The sequence below is a fragment of the Petromyzon marinus genome, chromosome 42, assembly GCF_048934315.1.
Source record: "Petromyzon marinus isolate PM22_M1 ecotype Great Lakes invasive population chromosome 42, UKy_Petmar_22M1.pri1.0, whole genome shotgun sequence".
Classification (NCBI taxonomy): domain Eukaryota; kingdom Metazoa; phylum Chordata; class Hyperoartia; order Petromyzontiformes; family Petromyzontidae; genus Petromyzon; species Petromyzon marinus.
The window spans coordinates 8,596,609-8,617,993 of NC_133708.1; the positions used below are offsets into that span (position 1 = coordinate 8,596,609).

At 43.4% G+C, this 21,385-nt stretch overlaps 1 protein-coding gene across 4 annotated transcripts in view; it reads left to right on the forward strand.

Moving 5' to 3' along the window:
* The first annotated feature begins 17,748 nt into the window (after nt 1-17,748).
* The window catches only part of CCDC66 (coiled-coil domain containing 66), a 30,340-nt gene continuing 26,703 nt past the window's right edge, over nt 17,749-21,385 (forward strand). The window contains exons 1-2 of one of the 4 annotated variants that reach the window (XM_032969829.2): nt 17,749-19,157; nt 21,252-21,316. In XM_032969829.2, the coding sequence (XP_032825720.1) occupies nt 19,147-19,157; nt 21,252-21,316 (76 nt within the window). In that variant the 5' untranslated portion in view covers nt 17,749-19,146. The remainder of the gene's footprint in view (nt 19,158-21,251; nt 21,317-21,385) is intronic. The other 3 variants (XM_032969825.2, XM_032969827.2, XM_032969828.2) reach the window with 3 other exon arrangements.

Consider the following 21,385-nt stretch of genomic DNA (forward strand, 5'->3'; position numbering starts at 1 on the left):
CAACACAGGGAATTGGGTGGAAGAGAGACTTTTGTCTCATTTACGTGGGAAAATCGCGCCGGTTGGAACATTCGATATTTTTTAAACATCGGGGGAGGTGGGGGGTGGGGAGTAAAAATATGTTTTATGCTACTGGGAGGGCCGGATCATGGTCCCGTGAGGCCCCTGGTCACGTGTCTTTTGGAGCCCCCCCCCCCCCCCCCTGGTATTGGTGTCTGAGTGACAATGAGCTGAGACGTGTTTGGCAACATGCTACTTCGCAGCTCATTTTTTATTCTGCCAGGGTGAGTGGAAAATGTCCTCTCGCCCTGGCAGTTTGTCACTGGAAAAGTTAAATAAATCCGAAGTGCCACGAAAACATTGTGGGACACTGACTGCAGATTAAGTGCCTGCAACGTCTCAAGCAATTTAGTTGGGCACTTCTCACCCTCAGAGTCAGACATGAAAGACTTGAATTTAATGAGTTCATTGGCAAAGTTCATGTCCAGGTCTGATGGATATGCAGCAGAGAGTGCATTTACCTTTTCCACTTTGACATCACTGTTAGACACCTGATCTGACATAACAGAACTCCAAAGAGAATGGTCAAACGCTTGTAAGCGTCCAAGCAATGTTCAAGGCATGCCACGAGCCTATCAATGACCACATAAAATGTTTCTATTTTGAACTTCTCCCTCCCTTCAAGTGTCACACCTGGCTCTGAGCTCTCATCTGCAAATGTTTTGTGTTTCCTATTTTGCTGAAGATCGTGCTTATATGACTGAGAGACACCTGTCATATTTGAGGCTGCCTTTTCAAAAGCCTCTAACTGGTCTCGCTGTCCTGCCACAAAATCCCTCAACGAAGACAAAAGCTGTGCTGCTACAGAGATGTCAATGTCACTTTTCTGTAGGTGCATGCTTGTAGCGTGGAACCGGTCAAGTATGACGTCCCAGAAATGTGCCATGAACTGCATCTCTAAGGTGTCCAATTTAGCACATAGTCTGGCGGTCTCAATTCGAGTATCTCTTTTCTCATTATCATCATTGCACATACCACTGAAGGCCTCTCTAATGTGGGAGTAATTTCTCCACAGTGCCTTGGTTGACTCTGCCCGAGCACTCCATCGAGTACTGGACAACGATTTTAATGCCAGTCTGACATCGCTTTTCTGAAAGACTTTCCCCCATCTGTGTGTGGATGAAGAGCAAAATGTGTAAAGTGACTGCAACATTTTTTATTTAAAGCTTTCGTGAGTGCAGGGATTCATATTCTTGGTTCTTTCGGTAAAGTCTCTTAGAAGGGAAACAATAAAACAAACTGTCAAATCGCTCTCCGTGGTGCTAACGTTAAAAATAACCGCCACTTTTTTCAAATTTCCTTGCTGTGGTTTTCACACCTGATGATGATTGCTTGTGTTGCAGTCGAAACATCGTGAGAATTTTATTGTTTTATATTTTTATTATTTTATTGTTTCCCTTCTACGTGACTTTACCGAAAGAACCAAGAATATGACTGCAACATTAAAAAAAACTCATCAGCCTCTGGGCTAATGCATTGCGCAAGACACATACTCTATCAGAGGGTTTTTTGTTTCAGCAGCCCATTGTATTTTTTTCCTGACATGTTGCTTGCATTGTCATATGACTGACCTCTACAGTTTGAGAGGTCCAACCCAAGGCCCTCTGCTAAACTCTTGCCAGTATGGCTCTCAATTGGCTCATAGCCCAGGAATCGCTCCACCACATTCCCGCTGCTGTTAACAAACCGGAATTGGTCAACATGTGACAAGTCTCGGGTGGAGTCAACAATTATTGAAAAATATTTGGCATCCCGAATCTCATCTGCTATTGTTTGGCGAGTTTTCTGACCCATCAGCAATTCTAGGATGCCAAGGAAATTACCGTTATGGGTTGACCCAAACCGTTTATCATCTCCCCTAAACGCAAGTCCCCTTTCACCCAAGAACTTGATCACTGCTACAACTCTTTTCAAAATGTCCCTCCAGTATTTACGTTCCCCATCAAGTTGCTGCATGAGATCTGCATCTATAGCACTGCCCTTTGTCCGCTGGTGCAAGTCAAGCATGTATGATCTGTGTTCTCCACTCTTTTTGTGTTCCCCTATTCTTTCAGAGTGCTTCCAGTCACTAAACCCCTGACTAAAGCCACCGAGCTTGCTGGAGAACAGTTTGCATGCAAAACAGTACAGTAGCCACTGTCTAGAAACCCTCTGCTCATTTGGCAATATACAGTTCAGAAGTTAATTGTTTAAACTTCTAGTCTTTCCACCAAGCGCTCTATCTTGGACTGAAGCTGGGTATTTTTACTGCGGTTTTGGAAGGGTACTGCTCCTCTTTCAATAAGCACTGACTTAACAATGTCACTGTAAGTGCTTTGCCATAATGCAGGGTCAGTGACCTCATAGCACCAGGAATGGTTTGGTTGCTGATTTGATTCTTGTGATCTGCCCAACTGCTCCTGATGTGGAAATGATGGTTCTTGTATACCATTAGCTGTTGAGGGTTCGCCTTCAAAGGATGGCTCTGGGGGAGTGACAACATTACTGGAAACTGAACTAGTGCTAGCTCCTTCCTCAAAGCTGACAATAGTGCTCCTGCTGTCATCATTATTACTATCAAAGGGTTTTTGAAAGCAGTTGGCAATCAGTGGAACACTTTGAAGCAAAATTACCTCTCCTGCCTCTTATTTTTTGGCTTTCCTTTTGGAAGCACCACTATTCCAACGTTTGTGGTCCATATTTCAGAACTAGTATGCTATTTATATGAATATATTAATAACATATCTCAATACTTATTAAATAATAATTGAATTAATGTATATTCATAATGGCAACACACTTAAAATACTGTTGTTGGAAATTACATTCAAGTGGTAGTATTTTATAGTCTACTTGTACCTAAAGGCAGCTTTGAGTAGATAAAATAAAATAAAAATAGAAAAGCACGTAAAATAAAGTAACCCTAACCCTTTAAAAAGGCTGTGAGAAAATAGCCTTTAAGAGGGATTGCTGAAATAGCCTTTAAGAAGGCTGTTGTTTTAGAAAAAGATGAAAATGTATCTTAATATATGACTGTGGCGTATCAAGCAAGAAAACAGGCATCTGTCTGTGGCTTTTCCTACCAAGAAATGCCTTATATACCTATCTGACACAGAGATAATTATGTTGCTTGAAATAAAAAAAACTACTAGCTGGCGTTTTAGTGCAGCTAATTTGGTTGTAAGGGAAGCTAGCTGGCAAAAATGGCAGCTAGCTAACTAATTTCTGTTAACAAGCTGAATCATATGGGCAGCTAGCTAGGGAAACTGGGCAGCTAGATAAAATAAAGGGATAGCTAGCTACGGTAAGTCAAATAACGAACGGCTTGCCATAATATGACGCCCTTCAAACTGTCCTGTTATGCAGCATGAACTGACTTGTTGGTGAATATTGTATCATGCCACAGCAATATTGTAGCGTGCTAACCAGTGGCTCAGTTGTACAAAAGCAGTTTTCTCTCCGAGAGGCTCTCGTTCTCAGCATGCACTTTATGTACCAAGGGGCCCAGGTGTTACGATCGATGTGTGCACCGAGGGGCCTGGGAGCCCTAGTGGCCAACTCACACTGTAAGCACCCAGGGGCCCGGGGGCCCTAGTGGTCAGATCACGCTTTAAGCCCCAGGGGCCTAGGGGCCCTAGTGGTCAGCTTATGTTTTAAACACCAAGGGGTCTGGGGGTCCTCACATTGTAAGCGCCAATGGGTCTGGAGGGCAGTAGTGTGCAGCTCACGTTTTAAACACCGAGGGTTTTGGGGGCCCTAGTAGTGAGCTCACATTTTAAACACCAAGGGGCCCGGGGGCTCTCACATTGTAAGCGCTGAGGGGTCTGGGGGGCCCTAGTGGTGAGCTCACGCTATAAGCACCCAGGGGCCTCGTGGTCAGCTTGCGCTGTGCGCACTGAGGGTCCTGGTGTTCAACTTCCTTCCGAAGTCTTGGGCCACGCACCGCGCGCGGCCTGAGGCTTGGAGGCCCCCTGGCAGTCCGAGGCCCCGGGGCACTGGCCCCACTGGCCTGGTCCATGATTCAGCCTTGGCTACTGCACTAACTCACGGACTCACCGCTGGAGCAACCTTCCCAAGGCAATGGCGCGCAATTTATTTCATCACTACAAAGATCTCGTCAAGGAGAATAAACTATCATCGCGCAAAACTCCGGTCATCCTCACAGCGGCTTTTGACAAAAACAGTCACCGCATAGCGCTCTTTTATATGTGCTTTTTCGGCCGTCCGGAACACTCTTCTTTCTGATGTTTGGAAGCCACTGAAGCAATGCACTTTTAAATCTAGATTGAAAACTATTTTCATTAGGACTGCTTTTGTGTATAGTTTGTTGTCCTTACCCCTCACTTCCGATTAGCACGGTTGGCTACGTACAGTGTAAAATAAATTCAACATAAATACATATAAGTCACAACTCATAACACGTCTCTTTGCACTTGCAAAAAACAACTCACATCCACAACTTGCTTTTATTTTCAGATTTTAAACAACTCAAAGAGTCTTTTTTTATCTCTCACTATATTGAATTTTATATTTTTATGTTCATGAATTTTAATGTGATGGTACTTTGGGTGGCAGATTTGTGCCAGAAAGGCGACGTGTTTAAGCAAAAATAAAGTGTACTTGACGTGACCTTAGCATTCATTCATTTGTAGCGGGTTCACTTGAGAGACACACTTAACTCAGGAGGCAACACTTTATTTTACGACCACAACGGGATAACTACATTAACAGGTCAGGTCAGTCGGCACACTGCCTGACCCACGATGTCGCACACGAAGACTGAAGACCGAGGAGAAGACGCAGCACGGCGGGTTCCATTCCAGCAGACAGCCCCGATGGGACCTCGGGACCTCTCTTTTATGCCCCCCCCCAGCGTGGCCTAGCTCCGCCCTCGGCCACGCCCCCTTCTGGAACTTCCCAGAATATTCTGGGCCATGCACTACGTGTCCCTTCTGTCACCTTTGGCCCACATCCTTACCTTGTCCTGTCACGTGCCCTTGCCAGCCAACCGGGCTGCTACGTACTCAGATGCCCCCGTCTGCCAGCCATCAGAACCATGCCTCCTAGGGACCCTAAGATGCTTGGGTTGTATCCTGGCACTCGTGTTTCCAACCCACTTGTACACGGTGGTCCAGATGTCTTGTGACCCCCAATTAAGTATCTAAAACTTTTTCTTTGGTTCTTTCGGTAAAGTCACGTAGAATGATAATAAAATAATAAATTGATAAAATAAAATAACACAATAATATTCTCACGACGTTTCGGCCACAACACAAGCGGCCTTCATCAGGTGAAGGGGGCGAGACTGTCTGGTAGGACAACGCTGTCCTACCAGACAGTCCTACCAGACAGTCTCGCCCCCTTCACCTGATGAAGGCTGCTTGTGTTGTGGCCAAAACGTCGTGAGAATATTATTGTGTTATTTTATTTTATCAATTTATTATTTTATTATCATTCTACGTGACTTTACCGAAAGAACCAAAGAAGATGAATCATTGCAGTCACGAAAGCTTTAAATCGAAATTTATCTAAAACTTTCTATTTTAAGAGTAAAGTTTATTTAAAGACAGAAATTAACATGGAAAGGAAACAAATGTTAAGGGTCAATGAATTGCAGGACACAAGACATCTAGACCGCATTGTAGGATGAAGGGGCCGTCCATAAATGACGTCACGCACCTAGGCATTTGTGACGATGTGTGACGAGGGGGGAGGGGTGAGAAATGTGGCGTCACATCAAAATGCGCAACTTTAAATAAATATAGACAACACGTTCTACTTAATTAAATATACTTTTTAATAAATGTTTTCTCCTACAACATCAGAGTGCAGCGCCACATTAAATACGCACTACAACACTAAAATGACAATACTTTAAAGCGATTTTAAGCATGTTTTCTTTTTTTGGGGGGGGGGGGGGCAGAGCTTTGTGACGTCATATTTGAGGAGGGGTCTGACTTTTTGTGACGCCATGTGACGAAGAGGGGGGGAGGGGTCAAAAATCGTCCAAAATCGCGTGACGTCATTTATGGACGGCCCCGAACAGCACTCACTAAATTGGCTGAAAGCACCTCAATATGTAGAGTTTTGGTGGCGCTGATTCACCAACCTTCTAGCTTGTCTGGATGCTATTTGCATGAAAGAGGCTGTATTAAATTAATCCATAGATTTATTTTTTGTTTAAAAGAAAATGCATGGATTTGCGGGTCCGAGTTGGGATGACCACTTTGTTGAGCTGTTATTTGTGGCCAGGTCGCTTCTGAAAATAAGTTAATACTTCAGTGGAATTTACCTGCTAAGATAAACAAAAATATTTTAGTTTTATTCAATTTTCTTATTGTAAGTGATTTATATTCTTGGTTCTTTCGGTAAAGTCAGGTAGAAAATAATAAAAATATAAATTGTTTTATATTTATTTTATTTTATTGTTTCCTTTCTACGTGACTTTACCGAAAGAACCAAGAATATGAATCCCTGCGATCACGAAAGCTTTAAATCAAAATTTGTAAGTGATTTGTTTACATTTCTTATACTTTGCACTCCTATCGTGTTTTTTTGTATTGTGTTTGTTGTTGTTGTTGTGAACGTTCTGAGCCCCGGTGGCCCCCTACTAGAGCATCTGTCACACAAAGAGCTTTACAGCTCATCGGATTCCTCCTGCAAGTCGATATACAGGAATCTGATTCCGAGTCACGTGGCCTTCCGAACTCTCGGGTGACGTCATCGTCGCGCGATCATGGCGTACGTGGTCAACGGTGAGTGGGCGCTCTGCGTGTCGCTTTAAATTCATAACATTGCGGCTTTTTCTCGCCACACCGAGTTTCGATTCATCCCCACACACACACAGCAAGTACGTGAGCGAGCGAGCGCTGGCTCCTTTGATCGTTAAAAACCTCGATTATGGACAATGATTATGTTTCACACCACCACCACCCCCTCCCCGAAGTTGTCACGGATGCGGCCTGGTGGCGTCACTCAGGCCTCGGTCTGGCCTTGTTTCTTTACCCGGGGCCCGAGGCCTTGTTGGTTTGCCGGTTCGACGGCGATGGGGGGGTGGGGGGTGCTTCAATATCAATCTTTGTTATCATCTACATCGGCAGATGAGGCCATTCCACTGTTAGTTGAAGTTATCGCCAAGCCTCTTGCCGCGTCTGCTGTGTCATGATCCAGCAAGCACCTTCACAAGAGCCAATTTCATCGCTCCCTCTCTAAGGATGCCCGGTCGGTCGCGTTCCATGCGTTCGCTGCCACTCCGTTGTCATTCTTGACCATTGGCCTTAGACCCTTCTAAGCGACGCGTCTTGCCAAAGCCCACCTAACAGAACGATGTCCTCATGGACTCCGATGCGCGTGTTCCTCACCTTATGTCTCAATGTAAGTCCAAGCGTATCCTAAAACACTTCTTGTCAAAGCCCACTTAACAGAACGATGTCCTCATGGACTCCGATGCGCGTGTTCCTCACCTTATGTCTCAATGTAAGTCCAAGCGTATCCTAAAACACTTCTTGTCAAAGCCCACTTAACAGAACGATGTCCTCATGGACTCCGATGCGCGTGTTCCTCACCTTATGTCTCAATGTAAGTCCAAGCGTATCCTAAAACACTTCTTGTCAAAGCCCACCTAACAGAACGATGTCCTCATGGACTCCGATGCGTGTATTCATTACCTTATGTCTCAATGTAAGTCCAAGCGTATCCTAAAACACTTTTTTGTCAAAGCTCACCTAACAGAACGATCTCCTCATGGACTCTGATGCGCGTGTTCCTCACCTTATGTCTCAATGTAAGTCCAAGCGTATCCTAAAACACTTCTTGTCAAAGCTTAACAGAACGATGTCCTCATGGACTCCGATGCGCATGTTCCTCTCCTTATGTCTCAATGTAAGTCCAAGCGTATCCTAAAACACCTCAGAATATTTTGAGAATCCGACTGGAGGAATCCGATGAGCTATTTTTATCTGTCCACAGATGTCCAGTAGGAACACCTCTTTTAGCGCAAGTTTAAGTTTTCTATTTTCGTTAATGACCAATTTTAATGAAAACAAATGTTTGCTAAGTATATTTGTTGATGCTGTTGGCCTTGTCAGCGTTCAGGATGTAGAGGCGGCTAATATTTTTGAAAGAGCCCGGAGTAATCAATGACAAGTGGTTGATTTTCTTTTACAATGTTTTTTTTTAAATCAATCAACATAGACATTGTCCCAGCACACATTATTTCTTAAATATTTGACAACACTAATTTAGTCGGTGATTTTCTTTTTTAACAAAATTTTATACATTGTTACTGCAGTTATTTGTCTTTGTTAGGTGCACATTCCTCCATGCTAATGAGGAATGTAAGCATACATACTGTGCATTACATATCCGGGATTGGTTATTGCTTACCGTTTGCAGTACATAAACATAACTCTGTTGTGTTTTCCAGTTTCGTCCTTTCACCATTTATTTACTTTACACGTACATGACTTTTGGTTTGCTTATGTTTATTGAGCCAAACTGCTGCCCGCTTTATATATATCCATTGTCACAACGACTTTACTGTTATTTCTTCTGTGATAATTATTAATACCTTATCCGTTTTTGTCCATGTCATTATTTTTCTCAACCAATGTTTCGCTAAATAGCCTTCTGACTTCACTATGAGACTAAATGATATTTAAAAAAAAAACCGTGGTAATACGCATCAGTTAATTGCTCTCTTAACAGAATAGTGCGTTGTGCTCGGCTCATTGTTGTCAGACTTTGTTCCCTGTCTCTCTTAGGACGCGTAATGGAGAGTCGGCAGCAGTCGTTGTGGCGGCTGTCGGCGATACCAGAACTGTTTTGGAGCGTCGTGAACTTCGTAGGGCTTTTGTGAGTGACAACAAGTAGTGCATCTCTGAGATGTGCGATTACATATTCATACCCCAGTATTTGCACGGCACTTTTGATGGACATTCATTTTTGCAAGAGAAAGTTTGGAATAATGCGCAATGCAGTATGGTAACGCGAAACATTTTTCGTTTATGGTGTTCTAAAGAAAACAACTTTAATATATGCCATGCGTTGTTGAAAATTGGTGGATTTAAAGTTCAGTATGCTGTCCATTATACACCACATCGTCTGTGGTGTAATGAGTGCTGTGATGTTTTAAAAATCAGGATGGTTTTCAGCATAGGTTGATCTTTGACTTGAGTGAATTGAGAAGTATATTCGATTAAATTGCTTGGAGCATACTGCAAAATACCTCATGACTATTTGGTGTTGAAACAGCATGCAAATTATTTTATCAATCTATATTCATCCTTTTTACACAGCTTTCAGACAATGTTCCAACCAGATTTGACAAGAAGAGGTCGTGGATACACATCAAACTACACTCCATCGCAGGATGGGAGAGGGTGAGTTTAAGTAACTCTGCGATGAATTGGCATGCACAGGAATGCACACATTAAGTCTTGAAACAATGTGCAATCATTTCTCCGTAAATATGTTGTTGGTGGTCTGTTTGGGGTCCCCTGACACAGGATCAGTAAGGTTAACCCCGAGTTCATATTATTGGCCGTCCGTCAGCTCAAGCCATACCTTGAGACTTTTGGGAATGCTAATGATTATTTTATTTTATACCTACGTAACTTTACCGAAAGAACCAAATAGCATTATTCATAAAGTTGGGATTATGTATCTGTAAGGCCTTAAAAGTATATATTTTTTATCTTCATTATTTTCATATGTGCCACACAACTCTATGGTTTCTGATTCTCATGGAAAATTTACCCATATGTAGGCAAATAGGTTTAAAGGGGCCACCATGTCAGTTTCAAGTAGTGTGTCCCACAATTGGATTCCAAACCAGTGAGTGATGGATATTCCAAAGCCTAGCCCACACCATAAACAACACAGATGCTTTTTAAAGTAGTTTTTTCAAATATTTCCCAAAAACTATTTGGATATGGTGCAGGGGTCTGATCTTTACCCATCTGGATTACTGTAATTATCTTCTTCTTGGTCTCCCTACCTATGCTCTCACTCCTCTCTAATACATTCAAAATGTTTTGGCACGGGTTGTTTTCCACCTCCGCTTTAACGCTCACACTTCTCTTCTCTCTCAACGTCACTGGCACCCCGTTTACTACCGCTGTCTTTTCAGATACCCGACGCCAATCTTTACATTTCTCCGTGACCTTTCCCCACCTCACCTTGCCTCTCTCATTTCTTTGTGTCCTCCCTCATCCTGTATTGTTTCACCTGAGGACGATGGCTTGTGTTGCTATCGAAACGTCGTGATCTATTATTTTGCTACCTACGTGACTTCACAGAAAGAACCAAAGAGTATGGATTCCTGCAGTCACGAAAGCTTCAAATCTAGATCGACTCCCTCGCCCTCTTCGTTTACAATCTTCTCTGTCTCTGTTCCGCCTCTTTGTGGCCCAATCCTGATTTCGGTCCTCCTTGCACCCCTCCACTGGAAAAGAACCTTCCCTGTACGTGAAGCAGTCGCCCTCCTTTAAGCTCCTTGATTCAAGGTGCCTCATACATAGAAAATGGCAATAGAATTGTATTGGCAAGCTGTGTGGTAAGTTTAGGGGGGATTCCTTTTTGGGGGTGTCTAGTTGTAAATGAAAATAGTGATGTGTCCTTGCTTGATTGCATGCATATTAAATGTTTAGGCACAGCAATAATCGCATTTTCGCTTTATTAATCAATGCACCTGGAAGCACAGGTCTAGCTGATAATTGGTGGATTTTTATTGTTTTATATTTGTATTATTTTTATTATTCTATTGTTTTCCTTCTACGTGACTTTACCGAAAGAACGAAGGATATGATATAGCCTATTAAAAGTGTCGAGCAAGGTTTATTACACTTAAGCAGGTTTTGTGAACAATTTATATTTAAACGTGTTTCACGTGTTAAAATTTTTTTGACATTTTATAAGCACAAAGATGAGTGTTTTTTTGTAGACTAGAATACAGCAACTTGCACAGAACAGCCTAGTTGATTTTTTTTAAGTATTGTACACATCCACACTATCAAGATATTACCTTGAGTCTTGTTTGCTAGCACCACTTGAGTAAAAAAGGCACAACATCCTGTCGCCGTCGGCAAACTGTCTCCTTATGTTATCACTGATAACTCTGACGTAATTGTTTTGTATTGCAGGCCCCCACCAGGAGGTCCCCAGAGACGGATGGGCAGGATAAACCATGGTAGCGGACCCGGTGCACCACCCATGGCAGGGGGTGGATGAGGAAGGTGATATCTCGTTGGCTGATATAATTACTGCACGTTCAAATGTTACCATCTGTGGACAATCCCTTTGTTGAATTGCTGCAAAGATTGCTGAGTGCTTTTAATTGGAGAAATGTTGAAGATCACATTTAACATTAGACACATCTGTACTTATATAAAAAAAAAAAACCTTTGTTGAATTGAAGCAATTGGCGGGACCCCGGGGTCCCATCACTGCCCCAGGGTGGGAAAACCCGCGTAGCGACACGAGTCTTGCCTTACCGACAACAAAACTAGTGGTCAATCGATTGGCCTGGTCGAGAGCTACTCGGGGCACTAAGTTTCGTAAAAAGTTGAAAAATTACATAAACACGTTAAATTCACTGCCTTGGGGGCGGGCTCGCCTTGGCAAAGAAGCTGAGGATCGACGGCTGACCGGAGGGCGTCGTCGCCGCGCGCGACTGCGGCGGACGCCCCCTGGACTTGCGTTTGGCCGGTGGGGTGGCGCCCATCGTGTTGATCGCCGCCTGCTGGCGCTTGTTGGCGCAAGTCTGGGCGGGCGGCGCGTTGCTGTCGGGATCACGAGTGGGCGGACTGAAAAATAATCATTATTGACCTGATTTTTGTGGGACCCCGGGGTCCCGCCAAATGATTCAATTGCTGCAAAGAATGCGTAGTGCTTTTAAGTGGAGAAATGTTAAAGATCACATTTAACATTAGACACATCTGAACCTTGACTTAACTTTCGTGACTACAGGAATTCATATTCTTTGGTTCTTTCGGTAAAGTCGCATAGAAAATTATAATAAAAAAGAAAGTGAATACATTTTTTTATTCTCTCTATTTTTTTCTGTCTATGTGACTTTACCGAAAGAACCAAAGAATACATCTGAACCCTATTAAAAATTATCAAAACACAGAAACAAATCGGCCATTTTTTATTATCAGTACGAGATTATAAAAAGTTAATGTGGTTTCTGTGAAAAAAAAAAACACGTGGGGAAAGTGAACTTTGTGCAGCCAGTGGTGGATGTACCACATTCCTATTGTGAGAACGACTGTTGTCGACTTTACCACAAGGTGGCACTCATTGTGTAGATCCCTCAGAGAGATGAATGGCCAAGTAGATCCGTGACACGATTTGATCATACAATTCGATTTCAAACCACATCACCTATCCCAGTGGTGGCTAATACACCAAGCACCAACTATTGGTACAAGTTATTGTGTTTTTATTGTTGAATTCTGAAATATTAAAAGTGTATTGTTTTGGAAAAATGGAAGGACCTCACAGAATGGCTTGATGATGACAAGAGATTGGTGCCGGAAAGATGTGGCACTACTTGAGCATATTGGCACAAAACTGTGGAAAGTGTAAACAAATGACGAAATGTGCAGTGGACACCTGCGGGCTATCTGCCCGTGGACCGTGATGTGATGATTGTGCAATTCTGAGACTTTTTTTGCCATCAGCAGAAATATTGTTTTATACTTGTAGCCTTTGTTCATATTTGTCATGAGAGCCCACAAAAAAATGTTGATCCATGTATTGACCACCTTTGCCCTAACCACTACCCCACTTGGCCATAGCGTTAAATATCAAAGGTACAATTTTATGATTTGACATGCTTATTTTTTTGCAGGTAAACGCCTGTCTCAAAAGGCAGGCGCCGAGGGTGGTGGTGTCCCTGGATATAGGCGCTTGTTCACAGATGTCCTAATCACCGGCTGTGCACGTGAACTTTGGCGCTGTGGCGGGTCACTCTTCACCCTCTCCCAGGAGTTGCGCTGCAGCTGTGGCTGCCGAGTGTGACGTCCCGTTGGCAAAGCCCACCGATAGCGTGGAACCAGCGAGACCGAAAATGCAAACTCCAATCTCCCATTGTAACATCAAGTCTAAACTTTTCTGATAATTATTGTTACATCCTACTAAAAGCTTGTCCAGTGCTGAGATGCAAAGCTCTCCAACAAAATACTTTTCGCTTGAGGATACCTTGGTTTGTGAGTTGATGCACTGCTGCAATATATTTTTTGCTACTGAAGAGCAATGTCTCATATTCATGGGCAACAATTGTAGCTCTGATTTTCTTTGCAGCCATTAATATGCTTTATTTTAAGTAAAGCCTGTGGAGATCTGGCTTAAGTGGGTTCCATAATTTTGGAAAAGGAACCCAATTTATATTTCGATATGTTACATTTAAGAGACAACTATGATATCCAGAAGAAAGGTACTGTTTATCTAAACTCCACATTGGTGAATCCTGTGTTAATACCACTGCAAATGTCGATTTAAAAATTTGTCAACATCCTTTCTTTCAAGAGTTTCATTACAGTTGTTGACTTAGTAAGAGGTTTCCATGGGCAAATTCACAACACTTGTAGGCAGCAACGTAGTTGGAGATAAGAGCACTGCAATGGGTTGAGTACCTATGGGCTACCACAGGTGACCCGCAAAGGTGAGCCGGAATGCAACAATTTTTACAGCTTGCCATTCGGGTGCTAGTTCGTTCATGTTGATCACATTATGTTCACGACACATGTCCGACCCGCACCCGAATTGCAATCCGCTGTGTGGGTCATCCACGGGTACCCGACCTCTTGCAGGACTCTTGTGGGACGTAAAGCTGTATGTTAAATTGGTGGTGCGGTTATAAGACACTAAAGCAATGACATTTACATCTTGTGGAAGCGCCCTTCACTGGTTAATGTGCTCCGTGGTTGCTCTTGTAGGCTATGTGGCAAATATGCCATTGTCATAAGTAATTTACAACTTTAGATGACACTTTAGAAAATAAATGTAAGTGTTATTCTTGATTTTAGCCAAAAGAGTAAGATTTGGTGCTGAGGATTATTTGGTACCAAAATGCATTGTTAAGTGGTCTTGCCTTTTGTGGGGACGATGGAAAATTACAAATAGCTTGTTCATGCTTAAGGCTCATGAGGACTGTAACCTCTGTGCAATAAAACATTTATCTTTTTAAAACAAATTAAATGTACACGAAAGTTGAAACTGTAAACTTGGGGTTTCATTCCTTAAGCAAAGACGTTATTCCTGCAACAAAATCCCGTGTAATTTTCACACGTTTTCAAAAGCTAGCCAGGTGCAGTTTCAGCACGGACGGAACGGAGTCGAGGAATGGCGCCAGAGGGAGTAATGGGCTCCATTTGGGGTCAGATTTTGTTCATATCGGTAATGGACAGGAGCGGGAGTGTGCAATGAGGGTCACGAACATGGGTCACACACTCGGCATGTTGCGGGAAGAGAAAGGATGGGGGTCTGTGATGATGGTGTTCCTCTTGGGGGCTCTGTGTTGGTGCTCTGGCCATGCCAATATCTCGTGGAGGCGTGCACATGAGAGGTGGGAGTCTGTCATGGAGGTTGTTAACATCGTTCCATCTCTGTATTAAGACAGGATAAGTATGACTGCCCTACAGCCCATGTACCAGAAGTCCTAGATACCAGATTACTAAGACCAAGAAAGGTGGACAGGAGGCCCCGTTGCAGATCCTACAGGGCTCATACGAACTAGGCGATGCCCCTGGGAGCTGTTGTCTGGTCCAGGCTGAACCAGCCCTGTGCTCCTGTAAACAAATACATTCTTGATGTGTTCTTTTTGATTATCTTTTTATATATTGACTTATGGAAGCCAAGAGCCAGTAGGAATGTTAGAGCATAGTGAGTCGAGAGAGATACAGGAGACTGCAGTCAGCCGAGCAAGCCACTCCAATCCCGGGTAAAAGTAAAATCGGGCAAACAGGCTTGTAGATGTGGGCCTACATTAGTACCACGAGCATGATATAAGGAAGCAATGCCAAGCAAGCAACTGTCAACCTGTTTCATTTAGTTAACAAAATGATAGTGATGTCAGCATTAACACGGCCAAATGCATCCTTTTGTTAAAAAGGAATTTGTTTCCCATACCCACACTGCCTCTCCGAAGATGGTGCCCTGATTTGTGGAGGGAAGGTGGGTTTGTGGCTGCTACAGCACATAAATGCATCCCATGCACGATCCTAGCAGAACTAAATTTAAAAAAAAGTTAATTGTGTAATCGATTCATAAGGCGCAAGAAGCAGGTGAGAAAAAAAATCGATATTTAAATTAACAGCGCGAATTCGCAGCTAAGCGATTCATCTTGTAGGGACATACTTCACGCGTTTCTGCTATGCCTTCCACAGTTATGTGGTCAAAAATGTTTTACATTATTCCAAATAATTTTCAATGACAAAGTTTCAAAGTGAAAATAAAAATGCTGATGGCGTCACCGCGTCGTGCCAGCGCCCTGTGTCACGGGCCGGACGTAGCTGCTTGGAACTGCTGGCCACGGAAGCATTCAATAAGCCCTGAAGTTACTCCTTATTAAGTAATCTTTGTCAGTAGTAATCTTTTCAATCCTTATTATGATTTGTTATGTTAATATTAACTTGTTACACTAATGTGTTTTTTTGTAAATACAGGGCTAAAGTAATTGGAAAGATAAATTCTTCCCGAAACGCAATCCCCTCTTGTAACATGTATGTCTATGGGAAAATAGACTTCATATAGCGAGATTCGAGTTGTGTGCTGTTTTTCAAAAACGCATGTCGCTCGTTATGAGAGGGACACCTATATATGATATTCGACAACATTCCAATGCAGCATATTAATGTTTAATCGACATTTAAATACAGCATATGTGGATATGTTTGATGATTAAACATGTTTAAAAACTTAGATTTAATATCCTGCGTTAGCAAACGTTAATCAATATTTCAATGTGCAATAAACGTTATATTTGTAATTCTTTAAAATGTTGCAACATTGACGTCATAGTGAGGCCTTGGTGATGTCATTGGGATGTCACGTGACATCAAAATGACATCCAATCGGATAAAGTTACCCCTGCAATAGGAATGTGAAATTTACAACACTGCATCAGGGTGTACTGGATTGTGTTAGTGTACTGTTAATGGGTGAATAAGTATGTTGCTTGGTTTGTGCTGGTCTGTGTTGTTTCTTAGTCTGGTACTGTAATATGTTACATGTTGCTGTTTATTTTTAAAAAAATCATGTTTTCCGATGCATACTACAGTCCCAACAATAAACATACTGCCCAAAGTTACAGGTCATACACGTTCTTAATTACATACACCTATTGTTGGTATATCACAGGGTTAGCCATTCTTTTACCTTTAATAGTAAAGCGGGAGATGTAACCGTGTTGTTAGGCTGTTGTTTTTGGCATTGTATTGCCGGCCCATCCTTGTCCCTATTTCTCTGGCTTGTATTCGTGAGAGCACAGGTTAACAGGTTTTATAAGTTTTGATTTAAAGCTTTCGTGACTGCAGTAATTCATATTCTTAGCTCTTTCGGTAAAGTCACGTTGAAGGGAAACAATAAAATAATAAAATATATGTCATCATCAGGTTACACCTGTAACCTGATGATGACCGTTTGTGTTATGGTCGAAACGTGAGAATTTTATTGTTTTACATATATTTTATTATTTGATTGTTTCCCTTCAACGTGACTTTACCGAAAGAGCTAAGAATATAGGTTTTATAAGATCCATGAGGTGTAAATGGGTCTGTTTCTTTTTTTTTACACTTGAGATGCAAGTCTACAAAAAGACATCAAATAAGAAGTAGCCTATGCCGATGCGAAAACAAACTATGGCATATCAGCTATATTTCTGCAGCTCCTCAATTACTGTAAACTGCAGCTAAACTAGTCAAACGCTTCATAAACTACACAACGCAAGAAAGTCGGCCGCGTCTCTTTAATGCGAAGTACTTAAACATGGAAAATCTAGAATCTGCATTTCAAAGAAGCTGGCAGATTTTTGTAATAGTTCAAGAGATACACAATGTTCACATTCCGAAGATGAGTGTGGTCTTTTTGCAATGTGGAGGGGTTAAAATATATATAATTTTTAATTATAGAGTTTGCAGGCTACTGTGATCCCACCCTGCACAAGACATTGGGGGATTCGGTTGTGCTGATTGCAAAATAGGAGACTACGGTTTTGTGTTGTATTCAGATGCCTGGATATTACTATAATGCTTGCTGATGCCGACTTCTGTAGATTGACAAATCCATCTCATGAAATTGGTTCTCTGCAGACTCAAGTGAAAAGCTTGTTGAGGGTTGGGGTATGAGGTTAGAGCAGAGGTCGGCAACCTCTGGCTCCAAAGCCGGCGGCGGCTTTAAGGACTGCTTCGTGACTGGTATTTATTAAGGACCACCGCCTTGTGTTCACGTGCATTGCGGCTCCTGAAATAGAGTTTTTTTTTCTCTCCCGAATTTGAAAAAAAAAAAAATGGCTCATATTGGTTGCCGACCCCTGTCCATGGAAGTCCAGTTTACCATGGAAATCCAAATTTTGATTTAAAGCTTTCGTAACTGCAGGGATTCATATTATTGGTGCTTTCGGTAAAGTCACGTAGAAGGGAAACAATAAAATAATAAAAATATAAAACAATAACATTCTCACATTTCGACTGTGTGAAAACCACACCTGAGGGATGGTTGCTTGTGTTGCAGTCGAAACGTGAGAATTTAATTGTTTTATATATTTGTTATTTTATTGTTTCCCTTCTATGTGACTTTACCGAAAGAACCAAGAACATGGAAATCCAGTTCACCATGGGAGTCAAGTTTACTATGGAAATCCATTTCACCATGGGAGTCCAGTTTACCATGGGGGTCTAGTTTACCGCTGAGGTTCAGTTTACCATGGGGTCTAGTTTACCACTGAGGTCCAGTTTACCATGGGAGTCCAGTTTACCATGGGGGTCTAGTTTACCATGGGAGTCCAGTTTACCATGGGGGTCTAGTTCACCACTGAGGTCCAGTTTACCATGGGAGCCCAGTTTACCATGAGCAGGGGTCGGTAACCTGCGGCTTAGGAGCAGCATGCGGCTCTTTAAAGACGGCTTCGTGACCGTTATTTATTCAGGATCGTTTGCGTATTCACAAGCATAACGGCTCTTGAAATCGTTTTTTTTATATATATACCGAATTTGAAAAATAAACCGTCGCTTATTTTTCTTGCCAACCCCCTGGGCTATAACTTTTAAAAGGTGTAATTGGAGAGCCTCCGAAAAGCCTAAATCAACACTTCCTCTACATGGCTCTGCTAAAGTACTGTAAACGCGAGGCTAAACAATGTATCAATAGTTAAAGGCTAGACTAATCACGTTATCACTGTCTATGGAAAAGTCAGCGAATTTGGTGCCAAGGTGAGTGAATAGGAGGCCTGATTAAATTGGGGTCCATTTCAAGTCAGTGAATTAGGGACCTGGTCAAAGTCATTGAATTGTGGCCCAATTCACTGATTTCGGGCGGAAGTCAGCGAATTGGAGACCTGGTCAAAGTCAGTGAATTTGGAACCATGTCAAAGTCAGTGAATTGGGGACCAGGTCAAAGTCAATCAATTGGGGCCCAAATTTACTGACTTGGGCGGAAGACAGTGAATTGGGGACCTGGTCAAAATCAGTGAATTTGGGACCAGGTCAAAGTCAGTCAATTGGGGCCAAATTCACTGACTTTGGGCGCGAGCAAGCGAATTGGGTACCAAGTCAATGCCAGTGAAATTGAACTGCCAGGGTACTTTCTTGCTGCAACAAATCCACCCTAAACCCACCCACGTGTCACCCCCTGGCGCCCATCCGATTGGGCCGGAGACGGCGAAGGGCAGGGGGCCAATGAGCGCCGCTCTTGCTGGGTTCGCATGGAAACCACGCGAGCGTTGAAGGCTCTGTTGGGGCCTGTGCAAGCGAGCAAGGCCTTCGCTCATGTGGCCACGGGAGCCGCATTGGTTTCACCTGTTCGTCGTGTTTAACTCGAGTTAATGTCGCACGCGTTGCCAATTGAGGACCCCCGCCGCAGACAGTCGTCGTTGATAAGCGACGTGCCATGAACCTCGGGTACGGATATTACTGTTGCTGTTGTCAGCGATTCACGCTCGTCACTCTCTCTCTGTGTGTGTGTTTGTTAGACGGGAGCGGTCGTGTAGCGGGCCAGCGCGCCCGCGCTACGAACCCGGCGAGCAGAGTTCGACGCCAGCTCACGGCCAACATCCGTTGCCGATTATCTGAACCGGTCCTGGGTCTACCCCTAGGTCGACTCGGCCTTAAAATTAGTACCTGGCGCGTTGTGTAAACATCTCCGGTCGGGCGGGTGTCCCGGCCACCCATCTTCGTGTCGTGTGCCGTATCCGACCTTCATAGGTGCTCGCGAACAGCACTTGCTGTCGAGCGAGCGGTACTGTGGGCCTGCTGTTAATGTTCCGAGTTGTCGTGGAGTACGATTGCAGCTGTCGAATGTCGACCGCTCGCAGGGAGAGTTCTGCACGCCGTCTCGATTGTTTGGTCATACTTCACCACTTTTGGGCGGCGCGGGTTGGTGAACGAGAATGTACAGAGCCGGTTCTGATAGGCGCCACTGATGTTATCCGTGAACCGCGAATCTAAATGTGGGTGCCCGGGTTTACAGCCGTAGTGCGCTAACCGCTGCATCACCGCTCCCGTTAGCAGAAATGCGGATAATGTAGTGTGCAGTAATGTAAACAAAGATCCACATGCAGTCATTGACCGTGCAGCGCTGTTGGGACGACGTACTAATTTCAGGCAGAGTCTACCTATTAATGCTGGCACAGCACACGGGGGTTTTGTGATGTGTACACATCAAGCGCGATCCTCGTTTATGGCTGAGTTAACCTGGGGGAGAGGGCACCAGGGCAGCGTGATTGGGACACCACCATCTGCCCCTCGTGTTATCCGCGGCCAGAAATCCACCTGAGGTTGGAAAAAAAGGAAATTGTAAGCATATCTACATTTTATTACATTAATAATAATAAAAATATATCAGCTACACAACTCTGGAGCGGTTTCAACTTTCTGGGGATAAGTCAGGCTTGTTTGATAAATGTTGCTAGATTTCCAGATGTTCTTGGCAAGAGCACTCCATATAAACTTTGGAATCCTGTTCAACACAAACTCGTTATGCCTTGGCGTGCAGCATAATATACGGGGGGGGGGGACACATACTAAATGAGATTAACTACATTCTGGGTCTCCGCGTATAAATATAAATGTTTAAGTCCATCAGATTTCCCGAGTTCGTAGCGCAAGTCACTGTTACTCGTGGACTTTGCTAATGACATAGACCATGCGTCTCATGGAGCTTCATCGAGTGCGTAAGTTACTGTCACAAGTGGCCCCTGAAGAGCTTCACGTGTTTGTACGAATGCCACCGCTGTGTGTGGAATGGCCAAGTACAACACCAATTCCAAAGTGTGCCTGCACCAGTCCAAAACTAAGTGAGTATGTTCAAATGAACTCCAGTATTTTTATGCAGCATTACAGCTCATTCTATTTTATCCTATGGCCAACCTTCCGATTTCGAACTATTGGCTCGAAATCGGAAGGTTGTGAGTTCCAACCCTGGTTTAGGGGTTGGCTCCAACCCATTATTCCTCTCGAGCCGACAAATTGAGTACCACTTTATGGGGATGTCAGCGTTGGTTGCCCTATGGATAGACTCGCCACAGACACAGAGACGTGGAATCGCACTACTGGTTAGGAGGTGTAAACAGCAGAGGAGCTCATTTGAGCAAGAATTGACATTGACTAAATCACCTGTAATGTGCCTGATCTCGACAGCTCCCAGAAGCTAAGCAGGCTTTTAAGCCTAGATAGTGTTTGGATGGGTGACCGCCACGGTCAGTTGGTTGTTAAAGTGGGCTTCGGGAATAGTTGGTGGGCAAAGGAAGTCAGTGTAGCAAAATCAATTGCTGGACTCTGATTCAATGCTCCCATGTCTATGGTTCCCATCTACGACCCACACTGACCAGCGTGGTGAAGTATGGTACAATAACCTTCACCAACTTGTCCCATGCGAAGTGTCCCGCATCCATCAGTAGACTGAGAAAGGACTCTACATATATATTATTTATTATTTGCGGTTTGTTTTTGCCTGCAATGTAGTAAAGTCCACTGAAAATGTGTGTTGATTTACAGGGATGGTCTGAAGTTAGAAACCCAGACATTGGACGGCAAGACGAGGCTTGTGATAGCATTTCATGGTAAGAAATGTTTTACTGCCTATTTTGCAGATTTAAATGCAGTTTTCCCCAGTATTTTGAAGCGAAACT